Below are 27,135 nucleotides of genomic sequence, written 5' to 3' on the forward strand. Positions count from 1 at the left end.
AAACGGCGCCCCATAAAGAAAAGTGTCCAACATATCAATGTTAACTTGTGCATTTAATGAAGATGTGATTATAGTCATCTCCCAAGTGCCTTTACCTGACATGAAGCTTGATGTCATCAATGACTGACGGAACGGCTCCAGTATCATCACCTTGGCCAATGCAGCTCCGTGATTCGTCACTGAATATGACTTTTATCCAGTCAGCCACAGTCCATAATTTGTTTTCCTTAGCCCATTTAAAAAAATTTTTTTTGGTTTAGGTGTTAATGATGGCTTTCTTTTAGCTTTCCTGTATGTATATCCCATTTCCTTTCGCCGGTTTCTTAAAGTTCGGTCACAAACGTCGACTCCAGTTTCCGCTCATGTATTGTTGTGCTTTTTCTGTCTTCAAGACATGATATTGCTTTGGGTTTTGTCTTAATGCTATGCTGTCTTCCTTGGTCTACCAGTATGCTTGCTTTTAACAGCCTTCCCGGGTTGTTTATACTTGGTCCAGATTTTAGAGACAGCTGCCTTTGAGCAACCACTATCTTTTGCAACACTATGTCATGATTTTTTACCTTAAGATTTAAAAAAAAAAAAATTATTTTATTTAAAATTCCTGTTTTTTGTCCCGTCTGTGATCTGCTTTTTTTCTCGCAAAATTAAACAACTGCATGAACATCCTCCGAGACTGGTGATTCCATAATTTTTAACCAGCGTTTCATTTAACTTTTTTTTTTTTTTTAATTATTATTTTAGCTATAGCTGTTCATTTAGCTTAATTTTTTCCAATTTTCTTTTTTCTTTTTTTTTTAATCAAGTTAAAAATTGTTACCAGTAATTTAGTCAACTTATTTTTCTAATTAAAAAAAGTACACACTAAAATTCATATTTATAATTACTGTAGCTTCCATGCCTATTTCAGTCAGCCCATTTCACATGATACATTTAACTCGTGGACCTAGCTTATATAATGCAATAGTTGAATAGTTTGTTTACTATGCAGTTGTGAGGTTTTTTTTTTTAGTTTTACAGAAACCTTATCTGGGACTGACTCTAAACAGCTTGAAGCAAGCATGCTTTGCCTCTTACAGTATGTACAACTCTTTGGGATCAGATCTTTTCATTTCATCCAAGCGACGTTCTGTCGGTATTCCAGTTCTCAATCCTTCTGTTGTCGGGATCCCATTAGTTCGTTTTTGCTCTCAGGTTGCAGTACTATTTTTCCGATAATACAATTTAAAAAATGGAGCAAAATCAATGACATTATTGACAGCCAGAGAGCTTTATTCAGTTCTTGCACTATGACTATTTCTATGCTTTGTGGTAGGTCAATCTTTCTGTGGCGTGGCTTAAACTTTGCAATTCTGTTTGGGTCAAAATTGACCAGTTTTCCACATATGGATATGTAAAAACTACGATTGATTTTTGCATACCCAAAGTTGGAAATGGGTCAAACCCGACAAGAACAATATACTGCTAAAGTTTAGTATTTTCCGGCTGAGTTAAATCACAGATCAAATTTAATCAATTTTTTAACAGAAGACAAGGGGTTAAGTGGTCTTTGTCTTGCCATGGTAACTGATGATATCACATTCAATCTCCCGCATCATGACAAAAACAGGCATTCAGGACAACTTTTATTGTTTTTTTTTTTGTTTTTTTTTGTATATAGCAAAGACAATAAAGTTTATCCCATTTATGTAAATGCTTTGGCTTGTGACAGGAGCAAACTATTCAAGCAAACCTTCCTATCACAGGCGTCACCCCCCCAACAAAAAACAAACTTTGAACAGATTGTGAGCACCCTGTCTTTGACATCATTTCTTATGCCTTTATGAATCCTGCATCGCTATATAGCGATATATGTGTGTGCATGTATATATCTATATCTATATATAAAAAACACTATCTTTTATGACACAATTTCATGGAAAATAATCCAAATATATATCAGTATACTACCTTTTTAAATTAGACAAAAAACATTAAACATGTCTAACAGACCCTTATATATAAAACTCCTATTTAAATCAAACACAACCATGGTATTATTTATGACACTACTCTTTAAATTTGAAATATGTGAATACAAAAAAACCCAAACCAGGTACACAAAGTGACATTTTGTACATCTTATAAAATTAGAACGGATAAGGTCATTTGCTTTCAGTAAATTAAGAAATGAGGTTTATTGTTTGCATTGTGTGGTTAAGTGCAAGTGAACATGGAAGAGTTGTGGTCAGGCCATGTGTCATGTAGAAAATCGCTTTAGGAAAGAGTTAACGGTTGTTGTCAAAATTCCATTTTTCTCAAATTTACCAGAAGTCCTTGTATCTGTAAGAAAAATAAGAAGAAAATGCTTGTTAAAGCACTCCAAATTTAGACATATCATATTTCCAAATATCAATAGCTCCCGTCACAATTTTTTTCACTCATGTTTTCAGTTCAGGTCAGCAGTAATCAATGACATTTTGCCACCAAAAAGCACCCTACTAACTATTTTAAAATATATATTCTTAAAAAAGTTTTGTTAGCTCACCAGTTAGAAACACAGGGAACCGGGCTGCAATATTCTGGACCTGCAAGTGCACCAGACAACAAAGATAGTCGGGTTGATCCTTTGACTTGGCGTCACATTCATGGTACGGCAGGACTGCAGATAGTCCTGTCTCTTGGGACCAGGTTAACAAGTTCTTTTTCTCTTCTTCCTCTGCACTAAGCCTGGATGCAGAAAAATGGTTTCAAACTTCAATGAGTAAAGGTATTACTAACCCAACCCAACTCAACATTTATCGAGGGATGGCCCTACCTCGCATTTTCTTTGAATCGACGACTGTCTCTGTAGTGCAACAACCACTTCCACTTCTCAGATTTGTTAAGATCTTGCAGGACTTCAAGGAATCTTTTCACTTTGTCTAAATTGTCAGCAACAATCAGACTCTGGTGTATTTTGACACATTTTCACAATGCAGTGGTACTTTGAGGAACGAGGTCCCCACTTGGGAATTTTCACATTACAAGCTGCTGCTTGTTAATTTTTTACTTGGTGTGGCAAGATAAATTTTGACTTGCAGTGTATCACAAAAGTGAGCACACTGCTCGCATTTTTGCAGATATTTTAGTATATCTTTTCATGGGACAACACTGACAAAATGACACTTTGACACCATGAAAATTAGTCTGTGCAACTTAAATAAGAGTTATTTTCCCCTCAAAATAACTCAAAATATTGCCATTAATATCTAAACTCCTGGCAACAAAAGTGAGTACACCCCATAAAAACTACGTACATTCCTAAATGTCCAAATTGAGTACTGCTTGTCATTTTCCCTCCAAAATGTCATGTGACTCGTTACAGGAGTGGTGTCAGCATTGCTGCAGAGATTGAAGAGGTGGGGGGGTCAGCCTGTAAGTGCTCAGACCATACGCCGAACTCTTCATCAAATTGGTGTGCATTGCTGTCACCCCAGGGGGAAGCCTCTTCTGAAGACACAAGAAAGCTCGCAAACAGTTTGCTAAAGACATGTCGACAAAGCACATGGATTACTGGAACCATGTCCTATGGTCTGATGAGACAGGCGGGCTTTCTTGTGTACTGTCTTCAGAAGAGGCTTCCTCCTGGGGTGACAGCCATGCACACCAATTTGATGTAGAGTGCGGCGTATGGTCTGAGCACTAACTGGCTGACCCCCCCCCCCCACCTCTTCAATCTCTGCAACAATGCTGACAGCACTCCTGTAACGAGTCACATGACATTTTTGAGGGAAAATGACAAGCAGTACTCAATTTGGACATTCAGGGATGTACGTAGTTTCTAAGGGGTGTACTCACTTTTGTTGCCGGGGGTTTAGATATTAATGGCCATACTTTGAGTTATTTTGAGGGCAAAATAAATAAACTCTATTATATAAGCTGCACACAGACTACTTTTCATTGTGTCAAAGTGTCATTTTGTCAGTGTTGTCCCATGAAAAGATATACTTAAATATTTGCAGAAATGCGAGGGGTGTACTAACTTTTGTGGTATACTGTACGAGCTGGCTTCAGAGATGCTGCCACTACAGTGGACAAAAAAATGGAGAAATTAAACTAAAGTAATTCCCTTGCATGAGAGGCAATTATTTTTGAGTGATTTGAGTTCTCAACATAGTCACAGACTGGGTTCCACTCATATGTCAAGGTACCACTGTAATCATAAACCGTATTAAAAAGAAATGTACCGAGACTGAGGGATTCCAAAGACTGTTGATCTAACATCACAAAGCCGCCACTGAGAAAGAGTTCCTGATGAGTGAAATTCATAAGATCTTGTGGTTCATCAATGCCAGCAAACCGCACGTTGGGTGACATTTTCAGCTCGAGTAGATGTGGAATCTGACATGACAAGAGACCAAAATCAAATGTGCTTAAAGAGTCAACACTCGGTACTGACAAATACAATTGCTCTGTTCAAAGACTACCAAAATTAGACTCGAAGCTACAAACTCAACGTTCCATCATTCACTTTGTGTTTATACCTCAAAAAGGTGTGTGGAGATGTCTTCATTCCTGACAACGATGAGCATAGATGAACACTCTTTGCTTAGTAAGAACTGGGCTGGTTGTACAGCTGTATGACCTGCTTCTTCTAAACATGCCTTTGGAAAAATTAACAGAAAGTTGTATTCTTTTTATCCACAGAGATCACTTTAAGTTGTAATTAAATGTGTTTTTTTTACCTTTGTTTCCTCAAAGAAGGAATCCTCTGATGTTACCAACATGTAGAATCTGCATTTTGTTGTCAATGATTCTTTACTGCAAGTTGGGACATCGCAGCGATACTCTCCTGGTTTGTGTTTTAACAGCAATGTATCAACTAAGCAATCCAAAGGTTCAGGTCGCAAGCATTGTGAGGTAGAGGCAGCCTGGGATGGCTTTGCATTCCTGTCCTTAGTGTCATTTGAGTGTTGACCAAGAGTGACTTTCACGTTTGTTGTCTCAATCTGACTAGCTAAACTTGACTTTGTGTCTATCCTGGAGTCAGGGATGTCTGAACAATTGATGCGAGGCTCAGAAGGTACTCTCTTTGGTTTATCATTTTCTTTATGACTCGTGGACTCATAGTCCAACCAGCCTTCTGCAATATTCATCTGGCTGGTTTCACTGACCTTTAGCACTGATACTCTGCGAGGTGACCGTTTTATGATGCTTTTGGGTGAACCGCTTCTCTTGTCAAATTCAGTTTCTGTCTTCTTCCTGACAATCTCATCAAATGAATTCTGAGATCCTGTGAGTGATGAGTTTTCTTCAGAAAAGCCACCCAAGGGAAATATAACGGCACAGCGGATTTCTTCAATATTCTGATCTCTTCCTTCACATTCCACATCAGACTCTAATTGTTTTAGAGTTTTAGACTCAATTAAAATACTTTGTTGATGTGTTTGGGCTACGGTGAAACCCATTACACCTCCTCCTACTGATACAGTAGCATCAGCCTGGCTGGCATCAGCAACCTGGAGCACTGATTCTCTGCATAGTAAAAGTTCTCCTACACTTTTGAAGGAATTAGTTGCTATGGCAAACTCTGCTTCTGCTTGCTTCCGAACAGTACCCTCAACCGAACTCTGGCACCCTGTAGGTGAAGGGTTTTGTACTTTTAAGGGACTTACTACCCCACAGGGGATTTCTTCCACTTTCTTATCTTGTCTCTCTTTAATTGATTCCAGATTAATTTCAAGTTGAACAGGTCCACATTGACTCAAATTATTTTGTTGATTGTATGCCCTTTCATGTATGATGCCATTGATGGTCTCATCAGTATCTCCTACAATATCCGGGTGTCTGGTTTCACTCACTTTGAGTGCTGATAGTTTCTGAGATGACAACTCTGGAATGTTTTTGGGATAACCCATACTTGTGTTGTTAGCAACATCTACAACATGACTCTGATGGTCTGTAGGTGGAGAATTCTTTCCCGAAAGGCCATTTAATGGATGTATCACTTCACAATGGATATCTTGAAGCTTATTTTGTGCGTTTTTAACGAATTCTGAATGGGATCCGAAATGTTTTACATTTTTAAATTGAATTAATTTAGGTAGCGAATGTTTTGGAGCTACTGTTGCCCTCTTTTCATCTTTACCAGCCCCTATTCTAAAATGAAAGGGACTCGTTGGATTGTAGGAGCTTTCTGTTTCAAGACTGTATGTTTTTTGGGAAGTAAAATTTGTCATCTTACAGTTTACCGAAGAAATACTTTCTGATGACGACGCATTGTTACCAATACCCACTTCTGACGAAGTTTCAAAAGTGTATCCTGAAACATCATGAGCTCTCATTTGATTCTGACACAAGACTCTTGGCTGTAATTCAATGCCAGTTGGTGATTGCTGTTTTTCTTTTTTTTTCTCTTTGTCATTAGGTTCTATACTTTGAACTTCCGTTTCTGAATCGTCACTCTCAAACACAATTGTTAACGGGTAATCGCTTAAATCACGGCCATTTTCTGCAGTGAATACAGAAATGCAGCTATCCTCATCAGCTGCTTTTACAAATTGATTGTTACTTCTTTTACAACAATCCTTTGCAAATGTAGAGTCTTTGGCCTCTTCTGCTTCAGATGTTTCACTTTTTGAGAGATTTCTGTTGCAAAAGGTATTTGAGTTTTTGTGTTCCATTTGAGGTACTGAAGAAGATGCTTCACCCGCATCTTTGTGGAGCTCTCTTTCTTTTAAAGATAGATCACTGTCTTTTAGCAACTTGAGCTTTGTGGCATCGGACCCACCTTTTAAATCGAACTCTTCATGATTAGATTTATCTAACAAACTGTCCATTCCAACAACCATACCACGATTCTCTGTCCCAACTGAGATCATCTCCATCTCTACTTGTTTGTGGGTTAAATCCTCTTTTAGAGAGGGCAAGTCCTTGTGCTGCAGGTATCCATCCTCTTGTGAAAGAGACAAATGATGCTCATTGCTGCTTTTTTTCAGAGTATCTGCAGAGAGAATCATTGTTTGGTAACTCTGAAAGAAAAAAAATATTCAGAGTAAATAATTGTCTAAAAAGAAAAATAAAACGGAACACTGAATGTTTTTTCTTTTTTTCTAAGTAACTGTCATCAGTCCAAACCTGTGTTGTTGGTTTTTCTTTTAGTCTTCTTTGTGAATTTGATGCCTTTATACTGTTGTCTAGAGGATCTGGATGGAGAACCTTGAATGTATCAGAGTTTCCAAAAGACCAGTTCAAAACATCAGATCCTTGATCTAAAGAGTTGTTGCTGAGGTCAGACACATCAGAAAAGTAAAGTTCTGTTGTATTTTCTAGACCTTGTGGTAAAGAAAAACGATCAACTTCGAGCTGATACTGAGCCCGGGATGTTATCTCTGCAGCCGAACCCTCGTCTGAATGCTGGGTTGCAAGGTTTGAGCCGAAGTCAATGGACCTTGCTGTTGAGCGGCTATAGAAGAAACCAATCCACATGTGGACAATGAGCTGCATGTCTTCCATAGTATCTTGTACCGAAAAATCCCATGGGCTACGAAAATGAGAAAAAAATGGACAATGAGATCAACAAATTAAGACTTAAATATTTGTTTCAGCTTTGTACTTACCCGTGCAAGGCTCTGATGATGGTTCTGTCCTTCGAGTCGCTTGCAAACCTGCTGTCTCGATCAAAGTCATACTTTTCCTTCCATTGCCGTGTAACTTGAACAGATCCATGATTGCAAACAAAACTACGGTTGTGGTTAAACAAATACATCCATTTCCTTGAATGGTCTGAAGGCCCACAAATCTTGTTTTCGTCCTCCAGATTATCAGAGGCGTGTGGTGTTTGAAGACCAAATGTTGTGTGATGCCTATATCGCAATCCAGTAGAACCACTTAAAGGGGATACTTGGAAGGGTGTGCCTGGTAAACCAGAGGGTATCAAGGTATACTGTGGTAATGAGTAAGCATGTTCTTTACACAACAAACGAACCAACTCATCACCTTCGATGAGAGCGTTTGGTGAGGGTCTAGTCACAGGCTGTCCCAGCAGAGCATGAAGAACCGACACTTTAGCATCACAAGTGACATCTTTTGAACAGTCACTCTTCCTCAAACCTGACTGAGGCTGGCTCTCAACTTTTCTATCTGGTTGTGATGAAACCAACTCATTATTGCCCCCTAGCGCCAGATCAGCTAGTAAAGTCAAAGCATCTGTTGATGGGTTTAAGGCTGCTGTTTTCTTCCTGACAGAATAATTGCGGGTACAGTCTTTGACAGTTTCACTGGTATGAGATGATTTAAGGTGCATCCACCCTGTAAAAACAAAAGGGACACAGAAATAAAAAAAATATATATATAATTAAGGCACCTTTTTATTGCACCTCGATTTATAGCTTATACACCCGTAAAGAAAGGACATGTTGTGGGACAAGGGACAGCTGTAATAAAAAAAGTGACTCACATGTCTTTTTAAAGTGTTCCCGTGAGATGTCAACGTGCTTCCTGAGTGTTTTAATCCTCTTCCATTTGGGGTAAATGGATGGAGGTCTGCATAGGATTTGAGCCTTTTTGACCTGCGTCTCCAACAAAGCTTTTCTTATATAAGTGTACTCCACCCCGCTTTGCTTTAACATATTAGGCATCTCTCCATGCTTGACTGCCTGCAGTGTTGACTCTTCAAGTTCCACTGCGGTGTCAGCTGAACTTGTTGATGACTTGACGTCAGCGTCAACTCTGTTTTTCTTCAGACAAGGCTCTGTCTCAGCAATGACATCTTCAGGATTTTCATGTAAATCGAAGTGATACTTTCTTGTCTTCCTGCTTGAAAGGACACATCTTGGTTCATGCTTTGTAGGACACTGGTCAGAGATGGGCTGCGTGAGTTCATGAACACCTGCTTGAACCAGATTTTGACCATCCTCTGTCTCTTGCAGTGTGGTTTGTGCTGCATTTGCTGCCTGGGACTTAATTATGTCATTCTCATGCTTTTCCAATTCTGGAGATGCGCTGCGCTTGTGGTGCTCCATTCTAAGTGCATTAGGGGCTTTTGTATGGGATGATAGCTGTTTAACATTTGCTTTTTCCAAGAAAGACTTGGCCAAATGAGCTTTATCCCTTGAGCCATAAGGAACTAAGACTCTTCCACATTCACTTAGGACAGGATTCAAGTTCCAACGCTCAGATTTCTCCCTCACGAGACCTTCCAGGTCCATTGCAACAGGGCTAAGCAGAGTCCGTTTTCCTGGATTTCTCATCACTACAGACTCAGCAGATACAGGTTTCACTTTACGGCCATTAATTATCAAACTTTTGAGCTTATCCCAATCCAAATTTGAAGTTGCCGTTTTTTGCTCAGCCTGATTACTGAGCTGATCAGCTTGTGAAGATTGATCAATTTTCTCGATCCCGGGAGTCTCAAAACATGTTTCGGTTGAGTCTATTTTATTTCTGGAATATTTCCATTCCAAATATTTTCTTTGTTGTTTTCTTGTAAGACTAGCGATCTTTGAGTATTCAAAAACTCTATTGCGCTTAGCAGGCAAAGACTTCTTTGGAGGTACAGGATTGACTCGACTCTCCGCTGCTACACTTTGCTCAGAGGTGAAGCTGAAAATCAGCTCTGCTGGGACGTCAGTAATCTGTACAGTTTTCACTGTTAGATCATCTAGTCCTTTCGGCACTGGCAGATCATTTGGTGCAACCATTGCTCCATCTTCGCCAGAAACTGTCCCTAACTTTGCAGGGCTGACAGAATTTTGCTTAGAGTTGAAGTCCACCATCAGCTCTGCTGGATCATTAATTTGGAAGTTTTGGACTCTTTGATCATCAGTTTTGTTCAGCACTTGAAGATTATTTGGTGCACTTGTTGCTTCAGAGCAGACTTCGCCTACACTTGTCTCCAATTTAGTAGGACTAACTGGACTTTTCTCAGCTCTATTCTTTCCACACGTGCTGTTTAAAACCAATTCTGCAGGAATGTCTGGAGTCTGGGATTTTTTCACTCCGAGATCATTGTTGTTATTGGGCAATTCATCGTTCCTTTTCAGTTTTTGGCGATTAATTGTTGCAACGGATCCTCCAGTTATTGCTTTGATGGTACTTGTCTCCAACTTTGCAGGAGTCTTTTCAACAATTATCTGATCTTTGGCTCCTGTATGCAGAGGACTGACTGGCTTAGAAGAAGATGATAAAGAGCTATTGGTGTCATTTACAGTTGGTGCCAGAGTTGTAACTGGTGCCTCGTCTTGATTTAGCAACACTGTATAAGTTTGCATGGGGTCTGCCAGCACTTTATGGAGTTCTTTGTTTTGTTCCAGTTTAGTTTTCTTGACTTCGCCTTCTGGTAAATGTAGAACCGGCAAAATTCTGAGAATTTCACATGAGATGAAGCCACATGGTTTGGGCTCTGTGATTAACCAAGAAAAAGACACTTGTTTCAAATACCATGTGAGTGTGAGGTTATTTATTTTTAATCTGCATTTACTTACCCTTAATTGCCAATGTTCTGAAAAAGAAAAACAAATGTTTATATAGTTATCACACCAAGTGGACTGTACAGTAGGACCTCTTAAGTGAAACATCCAGTATAAACAAGAAACGGCCAATATGGTTTCACTGCAAAACCTTACTATGGTTTTTAAACGGTTTAATGTTCCAATCTCAGTCCCAAAAATCTTGGTCATGTCTCGCTCTCGGACAAGTCTTGGTCTCGGATAGTGTTATGCACCAGACCACACTAACACTTAAAAGTTCTACCTTGACACATTTGCTAATAACCTTTCTTAACAACCTTTCTTCACATTATATGCTAGCATTCGGTTGGTGCTTTTTTTTTTTTTTTTTTTTTTAAATTAATGAAATTTCATGATTTGGTTAAACATTTTGGTGATGGAATATGCAAGTGGATTTTTTTTTGTGGTCATTTTACTGTAACTTTCAACTTGGCCTGAAACAGCTTAAAGCAAGCACGTTTTGGCTCTCACTTGGAAAACTGTGTGAGCAAGTGTCTTTTAGTTTCCTCCAGGTGATTTTATACGAGTGTTCCATGTGGGAGGGACTTAACTTTGTATTATTTTAATCTTTTTTTTGTACGTCTTTAAATGAGGTTTTTATCATGGTTTTTAAACTATAGTATAATGGGTGGGTCCAGAAAGTTTTCCTGTGATTGAAAAGGAAGATTTAAACAAAACTGCATATTGAAATTTCAACTTGGAGGTCCCACTGTGTCACATCCTTAAATAGAATACAGTATTCATGTTAAAGCCCACCTTCTTTTTTTATAGGAAAAAGCTACGATAGCAAATGGGCAGGTGAGGCTGGGTGACTGCGCAGTTTTGTTACTTCCATTATCAAGCAGCTCGTAAATATAACACTGTGGAAAGGACATTAGAGGCACAAAAAATGAGAATTTCCACGAGCTATTCATGGTGGTTATATCGGAGGTCCATAATTACTTGGCTTCTCTCGAATGCGAGAGAGAAGCTGGTTTGAGTCGTCACCGAGGCCAGGTCCTGGGACACATGGCAGTCAAAACCCACAGTGGGTGCACAGATATCCTTGGTGTGGTTCTCAGAAACTCTTCTGACTCTCCCCTGTGAATGGGAAATGGCTTTCGCAATTAATTTACAAGTTAGATGATTCATTATCACCAACCACACAGTTTCTTCGTACCGTCGTCAGCTTGATTATGACAATGTATCCCGATTGGCCATCCTGCCAGCGCTCTGGGCTCAAACAGTCAGAGAACATTGAGACGTAAACCCCTGAAAGACAATTAAAGAAGTACACTTTGAAATCATGCATGCAATGAATATATCGTCTATAAACCCACAAAAATATATACGTTCATTATTTGTACTGCTTATCCTCACGAGGGTTGCTGACCATGGTTAAAACCAGAACTGGTTGCCAGCCAGTTTCATGGCACAACGAGACGAACATGCGCATATGCATTCCTACGGAAAATTTGTCGTATTCAATCATCCTATCATGCATGTTTTGGGGATGTTGGAACCGGAAAACTGGAGAACCCGAAGACCTCCCAGGATGGGGAGAACATGCAAACTCCAAACTGGTGTGCCAGAGCCTGGAATTGAACCATTGATCTCAGAAATGTAAGGCATCATCCTAACCAGTAAACCATTGTGTCTACTCACAAAAATAAATAGTTTTTAAAATACTTCATATGGTGTTTAAAGTTGGGCTGGGGGATCCGGTCCCCTCCAAAAGATTTGTTTTTCTCTCTCATATCATTCAATTTGGATTCATTTCACAACTTTATGTTTCTATTGATTTTTTAAAGCGGTAGTTTTATAGAAACATTCTAATCAGATATTAGATATTTATACAAAATTAGTCGCAGTTAATAATCAGTCTCTAGCAAACTACACTTCTCACTGTCAATATTCAAAAAGGTACGGTACAAACGGTAACCAAATGAAAAAAAAAAAAAAAATTAAAATACAAATAAATCAGATGCAATAAATTTGTAAGGCTATAATAAATAGTTTAATAATGCAAATTAGGGTCTTTTTAAAGTGTGTATATTTAATTCATGCAAGTTGTAAAGAAGGCGTAACCTGGATAGGTTAAGATATGTATACATTGAAAAACATTGGGCCGATCTTTGTGACTTTTTTTAAGTGGTTGGTTGAAATTAGTATGTGTACATGCAGTAATATTTGTCCACACAAAGGCTTTGGTGACAACTGATTGTTATTTTATGGTATAAGCCCTTCAGCCATAGGAAGAACCCATTCGAAATATTTTTTTGTCCATAAAATAAAAAATATATTACTGATCGTTTTGATATTATCAGTGGCTGAAGTGAGCATGGGTAAATATATCTAAGTACATTTTAGTAGCATTTGATCGCTGCTTTTGGACGTTAAGCCACATAACAATATTAGAGCAGACATCAGCACACACAAACATGCAATGGGCCTGCAATGGTCTAATTCATCTGAAATAACTAAACTGTTATGATATATATAATGCTAATTTCTAACATTATAACGAAAATTCCAAATCTTGCATATCATATTGGTATACTTACCCAAAACCTCTTCTCAATTTTGCATGTGCCTATTATGCGACCCTGCCAATTAACTTTTGATGATTAATGGATAGACCCTGTATTTCTTTCAGGACTTGAGCAAATGAGTGTGAATTCACATAAGGTGAAGGTGTTGAAACAGCTGATATAGCACCACCCAAAAACTGGTTGGGTGACCTGTATCTTAAAGCAACACTTGGCAGGTTTCAGATTTGGTCAATTTTAGTGATGCTGGTGGTCAAAAGCGGTAGTGTTTTGCCTTAAGTAAGAATGTGTTTCCCATGAGGACCAGTGCACACCCGCAAAGTGTCGTAAAATCATGAATTAATCAAATATCAGTCTTCCGGTCGCCTGCAGATGGATTACACAACATTTCTGTTTCCAGCGGCTCTGTGTAAGATGAAAAACAATAAGGTAATGACTAAGGAATTCAGCTGTGGCTAAACAATAGCATATAACCGTTAGCAACCGCGTGGCTTAGTCTGGCTAAACCAACCCACCCGACCCGAACTCGTCAGCGCTAACAAAATCGGTTGAGGGGGGGTTTTTCCCGCCAGAGAGTGAAAGCTCGGCCAATGTTTATTCTGTATATCTGTATAGGTAGCCTTCCTATTTTTTCCTCCTCAGACAAAACTTTTTGTCTCTTTTGTTGCTCTGCCATTTTAACAGAGTTTGCGCGAAAGTGTTTGCATTGACTTCCGTTTTTATAATGAATGGGGAAAGGGCGAAGTGATGTATGCCGTAAAGCAGTCAGCACATTTGCAGGTTTTTTTTGTTCCTGCCACCCTCCTCAAAGTTAATTAAGCCCTTTTCACACACATATCCCGGTAAATCCCCGTGTAAGGTGACGTGGGATTTACTCGCGTCACTGCTTTCACGGATGTAGAGATGTCCCGAGAATGACGCTGGTTGAACACTTTCACACACTTGTCCTGTGTTGCCCACTGGCACGCAATTTTATAACCTGGACATTACGTCATTTTTGGTCGGAATCGTCTGTCACAATGTTGGTCAAATCGTATTTTGTTCCAGAGGGAGTTTCCTGACGTCGTAACTGCAGCCAATTCAAGCTCATCAAGACTGTATTGAAGCCCGGGCGATCCAAAAGAAGGTTGCCGGGATATTAACTTGCCGGGTGCCATTCGACACCTCTGCCGCCCTTTTTTTGAAATCCCTTACGTTGTGCTGGTATTTGATACAGTGGATTCTAACCGCTGGGGAGCCAGCCCGAAAGCCGCCGGGGGAAGGAAGAAGCCCGCTGGCTTCTATTTGTTTTGTTGTCTTATCGGCTCTCTGCCTACGGCTTAGGACAGTATTATTGACCCACTGTGTTCATCCCTCTTTTCCGCGATCGTGTGTATATTTGTTTGTATTTAATAAACCCTTGAACGCATCCCTCCGTTGTTTTTTGCTTTGAATTACAACCTTGTTTCCGCAGTAGGGGACCCTAACATCGGCAACAAAATAAACCACACATTTCAAAAGGATGGATAATGGACTCTTTCTTCCTCAGCTCTACGATCCTGAAGCAATTCAATTTTGTTATGTTTTCAGTTTAGTTTAGCTATTTCCAGCTACGCTATGTTTATAATTTCGATGTTTGTTTACCGCTTTTCGTCTTACTGCGAAGAAAGACGAAGTGTCGATTGGCCCGCCAAAATATTTACGCCATCTGCCCTCGTGCTGTGACCCGAGAATTTAACGCCTGCTTTCGCGCACACCGCTTCCCAGGAAAGTCCCGGACACTATACTAAGACGCGAAATGAAATGTCCGCGTAATCTCTGTGTGAGTCGACCAGGGAAATTGTGTTCAGATACAAGGGCTGCACATTTAAATCCCGCTATTTTCCTAGTGTTTCGACGTGTGTGAAAGGGGCTTTAGTGTCAGTGAAAGCGATACAGACCTCCTCAAGATATAAAAGAGGTGTCATCCAACTAGTTGTCAGTTAACATATTATCACAAATGTTATGAAAATATTTTATGAAGCTTGAAAAGTTACCTAGAGTTGCTTTAATGCAATGTAGTTTATTGACTGAGGTTTTGGAAAGCTACTTTTCCAGAAAGTCTGATAAATGAACAAAGATATTTTGTGGAAATAAGTTTTATGCTTTTCTTTGTCGAACATTGCGCAACGTTTGTAGTGGCAGTAAAACGTGATGATTTCTTCCTACAACTGATAGCACAACATTGGACTTTGACTGTTATTCTAAGACTGCTCGTACCATGCACCTTGACTTGGAAATTTAGAGCAAACTTCCACTGTTTTGCAGTTCATCATTTACGCTACAGTTATCGACCACATTTTTAAGTGTTTTTTTTTTTTTTTTTAAATTATAGACCGGCAAGACCATAATTAAATATCCACATTTCACACCATTGTAGAAGCACGTGACAAATTGTAGACAGAGTAGAACTGAAGAGTCAAAGTCAATCAGCATTGTTTGTATGATCTGCTTGTATGTACTTGTATGTGTTGCTGCTCTGGCTGTGTGTTAAAAAGTTGTTTCAAGTTTTATAGTATACCAAAACAGACAGTGGTACCTTGACTAACTACTGACCAGACTTAAAAGAACCCAGGAACTCTCAACTGTGGTGCAGACACACTAACCACTGTTGCGCTATGACATTGACGTAACCCTTTTTTGGGCACTCATTGAAATACTATAAAAGAAAATAAATAAAACAACATTAGAGTGTAATTTGGGGTCTTAACCAGATTGTGTTTGTTTTTATACATTTTTGATTGATTGATTGATTGATTTTTATTTCGAGCAATAACAACCAAAAACAACAAGTATGGAAAAAAAAAAAAAAAAAATTAAACAGTAATGATGAATGTAACAAAAATAATAACAATACATACACGTGTAGCTCGAAAAGGAGTGGGAAGAAGCCGAGCTTTTTGAGTCCCACCCCCATTTCACTCCAAAAATTCCATAGGAATGCAGTCACTTCCCTACAACAGCTGTACTAATCATAATGATTACATCGATAATAATAATAATAATAGTTGCAGTAATCATAATAACACCAATATATATATATATATATATACACAATATATATACATATATACATATATATATTATATACATACACACACACATCACTAATAATAAATATGAGTAACTATTACATATGTACTAAATATTATGAATAAAACATGTAATATTTCTACATACACCCAAGACATTTAAAGACCTCTTTCCATATATCGTGACCAGACCTGATGTTTATACAGCAATTTGAATTTCTGGATACTTTGACACTGCTTATAATGTAATCCCAAACTGTTCCAGAGTTTTACCCCACATACAGAATCCTTTAAGAGTAGTCCGAAATTTTGGTTGTGAATAGTTAGCAAATCTTCTCAAATTATGAGATTGCTCTTGCACTGTAAAAAGACATTGTAAATTGAGGGGTAATAATTTATGAAATGCTTTGAATAAAAATATTGATGTGTTGCATTTTATAAGATCATTACATTTTAACTGTTTTGATTGAGTAAATAAATCATGAGTGTGATCTAAAAAACCCATTTTAATTGTATTGTTGTTTTATTAACACTTTATTAATGTAGAATAGTATTTATTTCAGAACAAAATACTAATTATCATTAATAATTAAAACAGAATTTAGACCTGGCGTCCAAATATTTTTGGTAATAAATAAAATTTTTTTAAAAAAAGCCTTGGCCTGGCATCTACATATGTGGACATCACAGATTTAGCTCATGTAGGCCACAATGTTAGGTTAGCATTTGGTCCAAGTGTGGCCTAAAATGTGATGTCCACATAAATGGGACGCCAAATCATTATGTTTTTGTTTTGTTTTAAACTAGAAAATGCAATTTTGGGAGAAATTGCGATGTTACCTTTGCTGTGATGGTTGGTTTATTCTATCGGGTCACTTCCTGTTGATTAGTGGGCATTTCAGGGTGTTTCAGGAAGTGATCACTTTTTGGTGATCACAGGTGATTTCCTGTCAATAGAATGGTGAATTTGGCCATTGGAAATGAATGGGAAATTGTGTTTATTGGAAATGAATGGGAATGTTTTTGGCAAATTTTGGCGTAGCTGTATATTTTTGCTGCAAGAAAAATAATAGCAATATCCTGAGATTTTTGACGCGTAAATGATGTGATTTGGACAAATTTCATTTTTTTTCTTCAAACGTAATTTTTGGGGTGTCGAACAAAAGAGAATTCTGGTCATTTTGGTGTATTAACAGCGTCAATGGGTCAAACGGTTTTGGCTGGGCAGCGCGTCGAGAAAACGCCATCATTAAAGAAAAAAAAATTCAAATATCGCACGTTAGCTTTAGCATTCCATGCAAAGCTACTATGAATTAAAAAATAGTCACTTGCCCTATGACGGCTTAAAGCATGCAGTATAAATCCAGGCTTATTCATTTATTTATTTACCCTTCAAGGGATCTCCCAGACTTGAACAAGAGCTTGAGCCCGTGAGTACTCCAGTTTGTCCAAGTGCATTTGCCTGTGAAAAAGACCAAAATAATTCAAGCAAGGCGATTTATTTAAGTCATTGGTTGCCACTGACGGCACTAGACGTCCAATCCATTTTAACTGGGTTGAGACTGGTAGCGAATAATCGCTGCCAGCCCTCCCAGTCAAAATGGAGTGGATGTCTGGCATTCACAGTCAAGCCTCCCAGTTTAAATGAATTGGACTTCTATCTTTATCAATGTCTGGCAATGCTTGCTAAGAAATCCAGCATACACTGGTTTCTGTACCAACAAGACCAGTAGGCATGTGTCAGTATGATATTCTGACGGTATAACCTTAAGCCAAAATATCACGGTTTCACGGGATTGCAATTACAGCTCTAAATTGTGTTACTTTGAAATGTCTGGGTTAAAAAAACTTTTTCCCATTGAACAGGATTAGAGCTTCAGCTAGCTATCGATCGATTTAGTAGTTGATTAATCGATGAACAAGTTATTTCGAATAATCAAGTAATTGGATAAGGACGGAGGAACATAAAAAAATTAAATGAGTTCAGCATCCAAAGATATAAAAAATAAATAAATGAGAATCTAAGTACAACAAAAGAACAATTGGCTAACTTACATAGCAAAAGCTTGCTAGCTTAAATGCTTAAAAATGTTTAGATTTTTTACAACGCTCTTCACAAATCGTTCAAACACATATTCCTACAAAAAAAACAAAAAACAGCTAAATATACCTATAAACTAAATTACGAATGTATTAAAAAAAGCATAAAGCTTAAAAAAAAAAAAAAAACTTATGTTGGGCTCAACAGGGCCCTGTGAAATTATTAAATAATTAAAACTGAATGTAAATACTTTCAAAACAAACCATTACAATGTCACTTTAATCCAACGAATACTCTGAGCAGCAAAAGTTATTCGATTTTTTTCCCTAATCGAATTACTCGAGTTAATCGAATAATCGTTGCGGCACTAAACAGGATTTTCATTTTTCAAAACATTTTAAAAATGGAACATAAGTATAATGTTGAGTTAAAATAAAATTTTAAAATATATATTCTAAATTAAAATAAATGCAGTCCTTTAGGTGAGGCTAAACCCACAGCCACAGCTCAAAACTATTACCATCAGAACAAAAATAATTATTTTCTATAAAAAGCACGTGTGTGACTCGCATCATGTTTAAAATATACTCACAAACTCTCTTTCTCAACACAAACAGTTGCCAGAGAGAAAAAAAAAACACGTTTTACCACCGCTAGACACACTAAACACGCTGGAGTTAACTCTCGTAGCTGGTGGGAAACGTTCATGACGGTGTTTACTAACCTCTAATTTTGTACAAATGCGAAATCATATTAGAAGGTATCGCCTCGTCGGCAGCCACCCATCGCAAACAAGTTTTACAAGTTGGTTGGGTCCTCTAAGCCGCAGCCGTCTAACTTTTCTGTAGCCGAAGTCTTCCCATACCAGTGATTTCGTTTTCTTCGATGGGGGAAAAAGTTCAGGAGTTTCACCTCCTCCAGCCATCTTGTACTACAGACTCACTGACACTGAGCAACAACCGATTGCAACAACACAGTGAGGGATTTCTCCATGCATTTTTGGGACATTAAAAAATAGCTAAAACCTTAGGGACGGTATGACGGAAAATTTTTGTGGTTTTGAAACCTTGAGGTTGTCATACCCAGTGTTGTTAATAACGGCGTTACAATATAACGGCGTTACTAACGGCGTTATTTTTTTCAGTAGTGGGTAATCTAATTAATTACTTTTCTCATCTTGGCAACGCCGTTACCGTTACTGAGGACGGAAAGGCATGCGTTACTATGCGTTACTATATTGGTCGAAAAGTCTGAGGGAGACGGACTCACCGAGACGACAGAGCAGGAGTATGGATGAGGAAAGAAAGTTGTGACGCCGAGCAAACGCGATGCTAGGTAGCTCCAATAATACATGTTGTAGCCGATAGCTAGTACAAACTACGCGCGCATGTTATGGTAGATATGGTAGACATGATAGATATCACATGTACTGTACATAGATATAACTAGATGCAAAATGACAGACATGGCACTAAATGAGTTAGTAGACAGCCGCCATCTTAAAGCAGTACTTTTTAGGACGGCTCTGTTGTAGAGAACCTTCCTAGCGAACCTAAGTAACTTTTTATCTAAAATACTTCTAAATCGGCAAAATCTTGACTTGAATCTATCTTTAAATGATGAAACAGTTTTAAAACTTTCATATGTTGAAAGTAGAGAGAAGGGAACTAATGCAATAATGGGAGCAATTTTAACAACTTTTAACAGCTGATTCAGGGTAAAGGGTAAATTAGGGTAAAGAATTGGGCTCGGGCCAATTGTACCAAAAACCTTCACAAAAAACTTCACATAGTGTGGCCAATGTTTTTTTTTTTTTTTTTTTTTGAGGAAAAAAAAAAAGTAATTATCACCAATTACTTTGCCAAGTAACTAATTACTCTTACATTCAGGTAATTGAGTTACTAACGCAATTACTTTTTGGGAGAAGTAATTTGTAACTATAATTAATTACTTTTTTTCAGTAAGATTAACAACACTGGTCATACCATGGTATACCTTGAAACCGGATATCGGCACATGTCTATAGACCAGTACCAAAAGTAAAAAGCATTTTGGTAATGGACTTGCTGATACACGCTGGATTTCTTAGCAGAGTGATTTAACAGTCTGAGCAGAGGCATTTGAACCTTGTTGACGTCATCAAACAGCAAAAAGCCATAAGTCTCCTCCAGGTCATCTTCCGAATATCCTGCTTGTCTTCGCTTGGCTCGAAAGGCAACATACTGAAGTTGGATACAAAAATTCAATGTGATCCTCCACACACATTTTAAACTTTCCTTTAAAAACTTGATCAACTCAAATGACACTGACCTTTTGCGTCAAGACTGGGTTTTTCACGAGGGATGCCGATTTGAACCTAAAAGACACCTTAGACTCTTCGTACAAGAATGCACTCTGGAGTGGAGCCAATATTTTTCGTTTAAACTCGTCCGAATATTCAGTCACTGGTATTAATATGTCTAAATGTAAAACAGGAAAGCCATATTAGGAAAGAAAGGGTGAGTTTCGAAATACATTGACTCACTATAGCAATTGTGAAACTCGCTATTCGTGTTTTTATGGAAATTCATGCGGGGCAAGTAAACATGCGGGTTGTACATTAAAATGCGAATGTAAAGGTGATCGAATAAAAACCACGTTTATTTAAGAAGGCGAAAGCGAAAGTTTGTACTCAACTCGAAGACGAATCGGTTCCATTTTCCATTTCGGAACTTGTCAGCTGTGACGTTTCCCTCTCGTCCTTCCTCGAAGACAAATGTTTCTTGTTTGAAACATGACCCTAACCAAATCCGTCACTTTAAACCTGGTCCCAACCAAAAACCATACTTTCACTTTCCCCCCTGTGAGATACAGTAAACAAAAAGTTAAGTTTCCAAATCAGGAAGTGAAGGTCGGGGCCACGTAGCAGATCCGAAAAAGGAAAACACCTAACGACAAACAAAAACAAATATAAACGCTAATCGATGAGTTCCACTTTTACTCATCAGTGAAAACAAGTTTTGTTCTGTGGGAAACCGCGGTGGGTCCGCTGGCGAGGCGAAGGCGAGGATTCGGGGAAGGAAACGAAACCAAACAAGTTGCCAACTGCGTCCATTTTGAAACTTGACAAACGAGCTGGAGTTCGACCGTCGTCGTGTCGAAATGATCGTGGGAGTTGCACAATTTCTCACTCGGGCGGTCTCTCACTGAAGTCTTCAGCTCATTCACTTCCCGTCATAAAATGTAGCTCATTGTACGACGATATTTTGAATATTCAATGTACACAATATGTTTCCTTCACGTGACTGCTTGTGTTACCATGAGGGTAACCCCCCCCCCCCCACTCGTCTCCACCTCAAACGGAGCTGCATGAAATAAAAAGGTACATCCAAATTTATAGATATCACATTAAAATCGAGCTAATCGGAGTTTTGGCGTTAGTAAACGGTAGCCGTTTTAAAGAAGTAGAAATCTCTGGGTGAGTGCTTTTCTTCTGTAAACTTCCTTAACTCGGCGAAATCTTGACCGATTTTCAAACAGTTTGCTTTATAACAAACCGTACTAACGTGGCTATGATTCAGGCTGGATGTAAAAATATATCCATACATATGATTGTTTTTAAGGGTTTAGTTAATTTACGTAATCTCTGACATTTATGAAAAACCAAGCAGTTTGAAAATCGGTTGAAATTTAAGCAATTTATAGCTATTTCAAAGTGCACACTCCATTCTTTATAATGTAATGGTTGATCGAATGGCACCGACACAAAATGGCCGACAAGCGATAATGTCCGTCTCGATTGGCTTACAGCGTACATTAGTCATCTAGCGCTCTCTATAGCTCTTTATGGCAACACTATCATCGCATTTTCTAATAATTCAAAACGCTAAACGTAACGGGGAAGAACATGAGCGTAGTTATGGAGTCGTTTGTAAAACCAAGAAAACAAAATGCGGTTAAAAACTCCGTTAAAATAAGGCTAACGAGTCATTATATTTGCTTCAATGCATGTCATATATGGTATTTGTTTTTCTTCGACTATTTGGCTGCCAGATCGACGTCACGTGACTGCTAGTGTTACCCATCATGCTAATGATTTTTTAACATTAAAAAAAAAAAAAAAAAACTGGAAAAAAAATGTGTGTTTTTCTTTACATACAAATACTAATTGCTGTAGTACTACTTTATCAGTGAATAGATTATTTCTAAAATGTTTGGAAACCGATAAAAAAAATCATAAAAAATAAAAAAAATTGAAAAACCGTGATTAAAAAACAAACAAAAAAATATTTAAAAAATCGGACCAAAATAATGCAAATATCTGGCAAAGAATGGCTGTTTATACAACAATTAAGTGAATAAATGTGTTAGAAAGTCATCTCAAATATGCTAAAGTAATGCGCGCCGACTACATTTCCCGGGGTTCCGTGCTGTCACTAGTTTACAGTCACTAACCGACGAAAAGCTTGAGTACACGCACGGCGTGTTTTGGATTCGTCAGCCTGTCACTCGACGTCTTTTGGCGGCCGCGATGAGTTCCACGCTTCGCTAAAATTTGCTGTCGACGATCGAAGATGACAACATGGAGATAACACAGAACAGACCGTCCTTGTACGGGGATATCGGTAAGTAGCTTACCGTCACGGTGACAATCGCTGTTCCCGTGCGGCTTTTGAAATTTATTTATGATCGCTTTTGACGACGATGTTTGACCAACCATCAATAAACTATAGCACGTATTAATTTCAAAGCCAATTTTTCGTTTCTGAGTATCAAATTAACTAAGGTCGCCTGCTGTTTTAAGATCGTTAGTAAAGCCCAAGTAAAGTATTTTTAGGAGTAACATATTATTCGTAACTGCAGCTTACTGGATGTAAGTGTGTATTAATTATTATAGTACTAGTAACAACCAATGGCATAGGTTTGGTGTAAACATTGGTAGGGACGATAAAACAGCATAATAACATTCATGTGCACCTTAATAAGACCAAACAGATTGGGTGATCAGGGGTCAGGGCCACATTTCTCACGAATATGAACCTAATTCATTGATAGGAAAAATGATCACTGATAGGAAAAATGATCAATGCAAAATAAATATGTATTTACTTATTCTAACTTTCGTGTGTATTGGTTCAGGTGATGCACTGTTCGATTCAAACCTTTGTTTTCAAAAACCAGTAAAGAAACATTTACAAAAATTCTAGAATAAATGCATGTATTTTTTTAGCAAATTTAAATTGCAATATGTGAAAATACAACTAGCTCAAAGGAAGATACGTTTTATAGCTTCTCTAACCACCTAAACGGTTTTGTACTGTGCCAACATAATTGCACAAGGTTTTCTAATAATCTACTATTCTTTTGAGGCAACTAGCAAGCAAAATGTACCATTAGAACACTGGGGTGATGTTTGCTGTAATTGGATTTCTTAAAAAAAAAAAAACTACGTAGATATTGCATTAAAATCGGACCTTTCCAGCTAAAATTGTCATTTACCACATTAATAATGTATACAATGTTTTTCTGATTAGTTTAATGTTATTTCCATTGAAAAAAAACTGTGCTTTTTCTTTCAAAAAGGAGGAAAATTTCTAAGTGACCCCAAATTTTTGAATGGTGGTGTAACTTAAATGACATTACCATACACAATCAATACAAACTTGTTAATAATCTCTTAACTATCCAGGAATGCAAAAAATAAACATTTGCCTTAAGACCACTAAACATTGTCTGTCTAATTAAAAAAAATTAATACAACTGAAAAAACTTATTAGTCAGGGAATAACAAAAATAAATAAAAATGGAGCATTCCTTCAGGTAAAACACTACTGCTTTTGTCCACAAGCACCGCTAAACACAACAAAAAAGAAAGCTCCTTTGGGCTGCTTTAAGACCACATAAATAAAACAAAAATGAGAATTGGGGAGAAAGGTGTAAACCTTGGTTCACTATATTTCTCAGTTTAATTAACGTTAACAATAGAAAATACATACGGGAGGACCCTTCTCTCTAAGCAACTTCCTACTCGAGTTTCTCAGGTTAGCAAATTCACACAGCTTTTTGTTATGCAAACTCTGATGCAGGTCGGACTTTCAGTAGCAAAAGCAGTGGTGTGTTCCCCACTTCCACAACATTGAGGTCTTTTTACATTACATACAGTGGCTGCTGCTGCTGCTGGCCAAAACATGTTGTCGACATGCATTTCTGTCAGGGCTGTGAGTGCGTGTGTGTGTTCGGAGGGTGTTAAGTCATCAGCCAATAAACATGCGTTTGACGGAAGAAAAAATGGACTCGCATATTCGGCAAATTAAAAGGGGTAAATCTAAGTCCGAACATAATGAAAATAATTCACTTAATAATGGTAGGTTCAATTCTATCCTTACAACATATGGGAAGACTATCTAAATGACCTATATAACTGAAGTCTTTATATAGTGCAAATAAGGTTGCTTAAAAGTTGGTGGGGACAATTTGAGCATCCTGAAAAGTTGGTAGTGTTATGTCCCTACTGTCCCTATGCAAACCTACGCCCTTGGTAACAACACAGAACTAAATCCGTACTTATTATCCATATTGTAACATTATAGTGCAGGGTTGAATGTGAGATTAAATAACTTCCTTTTCGACTTAAATTTTAATTAATTTTTAATTTTAAAACTGCACACTGCTGTGTTTGCACAGACCTTCAGTCCTGTACGTGGTTCTCAACATTTTTACACCAAGTAGCATACCAATTGTCTGGCATAGTTTCTCCTGCCTTCTATTGTCCATTATCAGCCTGGATGGACTTCAGCACCTCTGCGACTTTCGTGAACATATCGAGGAATGCATTTACTAAATGTACTGTAGTGAATTTTCATGAAAAAGATGAAGTAAATTTGAACACTTAAATCATGATGCACAAAAATTGGATGAACAAGGAACACCACAAATCAAGAAGAATGGAAAAAACAACCGCTTGTACTTGGATTGTGTTTAATGTCTCTTCCAATGTCCATTTTTGCAGCTCACGTTCTGGGATTCTGGACAGAGCGATCGGCAGTGCACCAGGCAGCTGCGCAAGGCCAGGCGGCACAGTTGCAGCAGCTGATCCGCGACGGGGCGGCCGTCAACGCCGTGGCCGACGATTCTATCACGCCTTTGCACGAGGCCTGCATCCAGGGACACGCCCGCTGTGTCGCACTGCTTCTAGCTGCCGGGGCACAGGTCAGAGGGCCAGACTTTCTCTACAGTCATGTGAAAAAATTAGGACACCCCATGAAAGATTCAGTTCTTTATTAAGAAACGTTTACATATCAATGTCTGATCTTGTTTTTCCTTTATCACTGGTATAGAAAGTGGTGTAATTGCAGGTAAACAATAAAAATTAACTTTGTTTTACTCATTAAACTAATATATATCAACTCATTAAACCAAATATATCAACAAAAATGCATATTCTAACTGAGGTAAAAGTTGGGACACCCTACCACCTCATAGCTAGTGTTACCCCCTTTGGCTGAAATAACTTCAGTGAGACACTTTTTGTAGCCATTTTCCAGTCTTTGATATAGGTCTCAAGAAAGTTTGCCCCACTACTCAGTGCAGAATACTTTCAGCTGTGAGATTTTTGAGGGGTTTCTTGCATGTACAGACCGTTTCAAGTCACACCACATTATCACAATGGGATTACTGGGATGTTTTGGGTCATTGTCAGGTTGCAGGGTCTTTCTGTTTCCCTTCAGCTTTCATTATTTCACAGATGATCTCACATGTTCCTCAAGCACCCTCTGATACACGATAGAATTCATGGTGGATTTTATGATGGTGAACTGGCCAGGTCCTGCTGGAGCAAAACATCCCCAAACCATGACACTTCCACTTCCATGCTTCACAGATGGTATGAGGTTCTTTTCCTGGAATGCTGTATTGGGTTTATGGCAAACATGTCCTCTGTTCTGGTGTCCAAATAATTCAATTTTAGATTCATCTGTCCAGGGAACATTATTCCAGAAGTCTTTTTCTTTGTCTACATTCCCTCTGACAAACTTCAGTCTTCTTAGAGAGCAAAGTTTTCTTCCTTGCACACCTCCCATGATTTTTAAATTTGTGTAGTCTCTTTCTGATTGTAGAGGCATGCAATTTCACATATACAGTAGCAAGAGCCTGCTGTAGGTCCCGTGAGGACATTTTAGGGTTTGTGGCGACTTCTTCTAGCATCTAGCGGTCTACTCTCGGGGTGAACTTGCTTGGATGGCCAGACCTGGACATGTTGGCAGTTGTTTTGAATGTCCTCCACTTGTAGACTATTTTCTGAACAGTGGAATGGCAGATTTTATATTCTTTTGAGATCTTTTGAAATCCCTTATCAGACTCATAAGCATGTACAGTCTTCTTTTAGAAGGCCTCAGACAGCTCCTTTGATCTCACCATGCTGTTTTCCTGTTGCTTTAACAGTCAGTCACTCTTGAAAATATTCTGCATTGAGGAGTCGGGCAAACTTTCTTGAGACCGATATCAAAGCCTGGTAGATGGCTACAAAAAGCGTCTCACTGAAGTTATTTCAGCCAAAGGGGGCAACACTAGCTATTAGGTGGTAGGATGTCCTCACTTTTTCCTCAGTTAGAATATGCATTTTTGTTGATATATTCGGTTTAATGAATACACCAATGTTATTTTTTGTCGTTTACCCGCAATTAAATCACTTTCTTTTCCAGAGATAAAGAAAAACAAGATCAGGCATTGATATGTGAACATTTCTTAATAAAGAACTGAATATTTCATGGGGTGTCCTAATTTTTTCACATGACTGTACTTCCGCCTTTAGCTCAATTGCTCCTTGCGCTTAGATTTCTGTGGCAAAATAGATGACAATCCACCGCAGGTGGACGCTCGCAACATAGACGGAAGCACTCCCCTGTGCGACGCCTGCTCGGCCGGGAGCCTGGAATGTGTCAAGTTGCTGCTCGAGTACGGTGCAGCCGTCAACCCACCGCTCTTCACATTTTCGCCACTCCACGAGGCCTGCATGGGTGGTGAGCAAAACAAACCAAACTCATTCTGCGCAACGTGGGCTTGACTGCATATCC

The 27,135-nt window shown here is 38.4% G+C and overlaps 2 protein-coding genes across 3 annotated transcripts in view; one reads left to right on the forward strand and one right to left on the reverse strand.

Annotated features, from left to right (window-relative positions):
- Positions 1–21,383, reverse strand: tasor2 (transcription activation suppressor family member 2). Its single transcript, XM_057836232.1, has 17 exons — positions 20,762–21,383; positions 20,396–20,544; positions 20,212–20,307; positions 17,434–17,506; positions 11,626–11,717; positions 11,409–11,546; positions 11,223–11,326; positions 10,443–10,459; positions 8,417–10,360; positions 7,578–8,268; positions 7,096–7,501; positions 4,704–6,989; positions 4,503–4,622; positions 4,206–4,359; positions 2,795–2,900; positions 2,525–2,706; positions 1–2,319 (listed from the first exon to the last, which is right to left on the reverse strand). The coding sequence occupies exons 1-17, from the start codon at positions 20,787–20,789 to the stop codon at positions 2,237–2,239; spliced, it is 6,669 nt and encodes a 2,222-aa protein (XP_057692215.1). The 5' UTR covers positions 20,790–21,383; the 3' UTR covers positions 1–2,236.
- Positions 20,813–27,135, forward strand: part of asb13b (ankyrin repeat and SOCS box containing 13b) — a 14,411-nt gene continuing 8,088 nt past the window's right edge. Inside the window, exons 1-3 of one of the 2 annotated variants that reach the window (XM_057836235.1) lie at positions 20,813–22,689; positions 25,074–25,273; positions 26,931–27,081. In XM_057836235.1, coding sequence (XP_057692218.1) covers positions 22,647–22,689; positions 25,074–25,273; positions 26,931–27,081 — 394 coding nt within the window. In that variant the 5' untranslated portion in view covers positions 20,813–22,646. The remainder of the gene's footprint in view (positions 22,690–25,073; positions 25,274–26,930; positions 27,082–27,135) is intronic. The other variant, XM_057836236.1, reaches the window with a different exon arrangement.

This window comes from Corythoichthys intestinalis, chromosome 5, assembly GCF_030265065.1.
Source record: "Corythoichthys intestinalis isolate RoL2023-P3 chromosome 5, ASM3026506v1, whole genome shotgun sequence".
NCBI classification, from domain to species: Eukaryota; Metazoa; Chordata; class Actinopteri; order Syngnathiformes; family Syngnathidae; genus Corythoichthys; species Corythoichthys intestinalis.

Bases quoted from the DNA above. Each gene is read 5' to 3' on its own strand.
- tasor2 (XM_057836232.1), bottom strand. From the start codon at position 20,789: ATGGAAAATGGAACCGATTCGTCTTCGA. The intron at 20,545-20,761 runs GTTGAGTACAAA...TTTTACATTTAG, and splicing joins TGGAACCGATTCGTCTTCGA to ACATATTAATACCAGTGACT. The intron at 6,990-7,095 runs GTTTGGACTGAT...TTTTTCTTTCAG, and splicing joins AAGAAAAACCAACAACACAG to AGTTACCAAACAATGATTCT.